Source organism: Bombina bombina, chromosome 7, assembly GCF_027579735.1.
Source record: "Bombina bombina isolate aBomBom1 chromosome 7, aBomBom1.pri, whole genome shotgun sequence".
Lineage (NCBI taxonomy): Eukaryota > Metazoa > Chordata > Amphibia > Anura > Bombinatoridae > Bombina > Bombina bombina.
This window is the reverse complement of record NC_069505.1, coordinates 441,207,392-441,212,141: the sequence shown is the minus strand read 5'-3', so window position 1 is coordinate 441,212,141 and position 4,750 is coordinate 441,207,392. Positions and strand designations below refer to the sequence as shown.

The 4,750-nt window shown below is 45.5% G+C and overlaps 1 protein-coding gene across 1 annotated transcript in view; it reads left to right on the top strand.

Moving 5' to 3' along the window:
- The window catches only part of SLC25A38 (solute carrier family 25 member 38), a 40,385-nt gene extending 39,371 nt beyond the window's left edge, over nucleotides 1-1,014 (top strand). The window contains exon 6 of the mRNA XM_053721372.1: nucleotides 379-1,014. Within this exon, the coding sequence (XP_053577347.1) occupies nucleotides 379-501 (123 nt within the window). The 3' untranslated portion in view covers nucleotides 502-1,014. The remainder of the gene's footprint in view (nucleotides 1-378) is intronic.
- The last annotated feature ends 3,736 nt before the right edge of the window (nucleotides 1,015-4,750 follow it).

Here is a 4,750-nt window from a genome sequence, read left to right as displayed (position 1 = left end):
AGGCACTGACTTCCTGTGAGAATACAGGTACTCGTAAGTTAGTAAAGAGCTGCAGAATTATGTAAAAATGCAAATTTATCAGAAGTGCTATATGCCATTATCACCCACAGCCATTGCCAGGAGTGTGTCAGACAGTGTGAGACACCTGTTTAAGGGAACAAACAACAGTCACTGACCGTATTACACCCTATGCCCATTGGTGGCACACGAGGTACAGCTAGTCTGCTTACATCTGTGGGGTAGGCCATCCACATCAGTGTAGCCAACAAGCTGTTTTAAAGAGTTTGCACTTTACTGAGGGAATGACGAACAGATGCTGGGGAGAGTGTAAGTTACTGTTACAAAGTATAAATAACGTGTTCTTTGTCTCTGTCACAGAATCAAGGCCTCACTGGCTTTTTCCGGGGCGGTGTACCCCGTGCCCTACGCCGGACTCTTATGGCTGCTATGGCTTGGACTGTGTACGAACAGATGATGGAAAAAATGGGTCTGAAATCCTGAGTGCAGAAGTCCACATCTAGCGTTGTTATACCCTTCGCATACTCCTGCCTGTGAAGGCAGCGGATCTTCCCCCTCACATGCCGTCTCCTCAAGGTGCTGAGCTCAGGGAGACCGAAGCGGGTGGAGCCGACAATGGAGAATCCCTGTGAATTTGGTGAAAGGAAGCTGCATGGGCAGTGAATTAGCAGACAGTGCTACTGATATTGCACATATATGGGCACTGCTGGGATGTAACATGATTCCAGTTTAAAGCTTGAATATTTATTCTCCCTCTATAAATATATTAAATTATTATCACATAGGATGATGGTCAGCAGGTGACTCGGAGGCCATCACTGGACGTGCATCAGGCAATTATATATAACGTGCTGCCAGTCTTATGTATCTGTGTGCTCTGTGTGGCCCCTTCACTCTCCTCCATATCAGCTGGCAAGGATCATATTGATATATATTTTTATAACTACAGATTATTTTATAGTGATTGTTTCCAAAAATAAATGTTTTTGAGCTGTTTGCATTGTTATGTCTGTTTCTGGGGACTTTTATATTGTGTGTAGTTGATGCTGGTGCGACCAGGGGGAAGTGTGTAGCGGGAATTGCTCTGACAGGTGGGCTTTGGTGTGAAAAGCAGGTGTGACAAAAGCCTGTTTGGCATTTTGTGGCAACTTGGCATTAGAAGTGATAGTGCATGATGAAATGCAGCACTGACCATGTTGTGCACGTGTATATACACATAAACATGTACACAATGCATACATAAATATAGACCTTGCTAAATGCATGTGCACACACATCTATGCACAGACGCACACATGCATAAAGGGTTCGCGAGCACAGGCGCACATGTAGATAAAGGGTGCAAGAGCACAGGCACACGTAGATAAAGGGTGCATGGGCACAGGCGCACACGTAGATAAAGGGTGCGCAGGCATGGGCACACACGTAGATAAAAGATGCACGAGCGCAGACACACGTACATAAAGGGTGCGCGGGCACAGATGCATACGTAGATAAAAAGTGCGCGGGCACAGGTGCACACGTAGATAAAGTGTGCACGAGCACAGACACAAAGCATATACAGGACACAAGATAAACAATGGCACTATGATAGGCAATCCCCACGTGTATTGGTTTATTTATAGCACTATACAGATTGTAGATTTGCTGCTATATTACATAAATTATGTATTTATAGAGATATGTGGGGTGGTGCTTTGCATTAAAGATAATTGGCAAACAAAGGTAGTGGATATAAAGAAATCCACAGAAAGAATGCAAATACAGCACTCTTATGCCCAGACTAACAGATAAGAAGTACTCCGGTGTTAAATTAAAATATAACTTTTATTATGAGTTAAAACAAAGCCACGAAAACACACACAATAATTTAAAAGCAACAATGTGAGGCTATATCCAAATAAAGAAATGGATGAGGTGATTAAATAATGATATTGTGCCTTATAATACAAAGTATCAAAATTACCACACACCTAATAGTAGATATCAGAGCTCATTCTCTCTAGGGCATAAGTGAATAACCAGAGTGGATTAAATGAAAAGACCAATGTGGGGTGTGATGGTTCCACTGGTGATCACACCATATAACACAGCTAGATGTCTGCTTATAAAGTGAGAATGAATAGCAGGTAACAACAGGGCTGGGTAATAGTTATCTGTTCAAAATTCCTGTGTTGAAATGATGTGTTTACAGATAAACAGTTACTGTTAGATGACGTAAATATTTGTGGTTCGGGACACACAATAGTAAAGTGTTGATTATATATTTCTGACAACAGTGTTTGCATTGTGTTATGCTTATACACGTGTGGTTACAGCTCATATGTGATGTGCAGCACGGTTGGATAATCACTATCAATATATCAGTCCTTGCTGGTTCCTGCATATTTTCAACCACCTATTGATGCTTCTATTGGCCGTAGACCACAACTCACATGTGATCAGCATAAACTGTGTAATACCTAATGACTCTATAGGTCCCACAGAAAAACAGGAAAACAGAATTGTTATACAGTCAATGCAACTATGTTGCCGTTCTGCCCTTATTGATTATCAGATGCCTGGTAATTATAATACTACAATGAAGCCACTATCACCATTATAATAAAATCTGCGTAAGCTGAATTATTGGTCCTGACTGCAAAGGGTCCCACTAGGGAAAGTGGATAACTCTCTTATAATTGCAACTATGTTGCCATTCTTCCCCTGCGTGATATAAACATTGAGGGTTATATATTTCCGGTTATGCGTTCAGGGAGGTTGGTGTAACTCAGGATATCGCGTACCCCTGTTTTCTCTAGTGTATATACATTAATAATGTTTAAGCTTGATAAAATCTCTATAAAATCTATACGATATGTGCCCACATACAATATAAATACGGAACAATGATCTGGTCATTGACACCTATAACAGGCGTCCCACTCAACAGCGCTGATAGCGCTTTTTGATAAATATAGTACTAGAGGTTGGCTCTAAGGATAAGCCTCAACATTATTAAATTAAAAAGCGTCCACAGGTGCTGCTCTGACGCGTTTTGCCCGTGTGAAAGGCAGCAAGCCACCCGTAATGCACAAATTTAAGTTCAGTTTGGACCGGAAGTACCGCCTTCTGTGATTGACAATTGGATCACTTAGATGTCAATCAAATCAGTATTTAATAAATAGATCCATCTACTCTCAACTTCGAGTAGTGCTGTTTCAAGATCTCCTCCTCTTATTCCTAGAGTAACTTTCTCAATACCCCAACATTGAAGTTCATCTCTATTCGAGTAATGGCGAGTTAGGAACTGGGATGCTACACTGGTGATAGCTTTCCCATTTTCCAGATCTTTTGCTGCATTTTTTTATATTGCGTAAATGCTCCATAAGTCTTTTGATGGATACCCCGCTACCCCGACTGGGTAGCGCCGTCGACCGGGTCCTTCCTCTGCCTGGAACAAGTGGCTATGTAGCCCAGGAAAGTGATTATGATCGTACCATCGCTTCTGCCTGTGCTGAGGCTTGAAGGTTCTCGCGTACCTGGGCAGCCAGGTCCTTCAGCCAGTCTCTGAGCTGGAGTACGTACTCCACAACAGAGTGCTCTTCCCCCCCGGTTGCTCCCTACTAGTGGGCTCGTACCAAATCTAGCCTGCCCCTAACCTTTCGACCATATAGAAGTTCAAAGGGGGGAAACCCGGTGGATTCCTGAGGCACCTCTCGATATGCAAAGAGGCGGTGCGGCAGGAATCTCTCCCAGTCCTTGTGAGTGGCCGAGAACGTCCGAAGTAGTTGCTTTAGGGTCCCGTTAAACCTCTCACACAGCCCATTCGTCTGGGGATGGTAAGGGGCGCTGTGCAGGGGTTTAATCCCGCACAACTCCCTGATCGGAAACCACTTCCCAAGGGAAGCCTACCCTGGTGAATATCCAGAGCATCGCATCTGCTAAGGTCTCCGCCTTGATATTGGCCAAGGGGATTGCCTCAGGGTATCGGGTGGCATAGTCCACCACTGTAAGGATGTATTTCTTCCCTGAGGGGCTGGGCCGAGCTAATGGCCCCACAATGTCTACTGACACTCGGCTAAAGGGTTCCTCAATAATGGGCAGGGGATGAAAGGGAGCTTTCGTATGGTCACCCGTCTTTCCTACCTTCTGACAAACCTCACAGGATTTACAGTATTCCTTAATATCGGCTGTAATGCCTGGCCAGAAGAAGGTTTGAGTCAAGCGGTGGTGCGTCCTTTGCTTTCCTAAGTGGCCGGCTAAGGGGATGTCATGCCCTATGTTCAGTAGGTTGGACCGAAACTTCTTCGGTACGACCAGCTGGCGTTTGGGCACCAGTCCTTTTCTCCTCTTGGAGATCCGGTACAGGAGCTCTTCCTCCCACTGGAACCGTTTGTCTCCGGGGGCCCTGGGCGTCAGCACCTACTCGGTCTCGGTAAGGGGCTAGGGTGGGGTCACTCAAGGTTTCTTTAGCGAAGTCAGAGGGGGGTTGCCCAGGAGGGCGTGTCAGTAAGTTCGGGGTTAGTGGGGACAGGCAGTCGGGGGAAAGGTAGGAGTCGGGGGGGGGTAGGTCTTACCTGGGTCCCCAGAGTTGGTGAGGTGGCTTGGCATCTGGCCTGCTGGCGGGTAGTCACTGGGCAGGTATCCGGAGAAGCATCCCCCACAAACAGGACCTCAGCAGGGATGTGTGCATAATCCCCACTTCTACATTGCGGGAGTCGGTTTTCCAGTCCAAATGGACCCAGGCTGT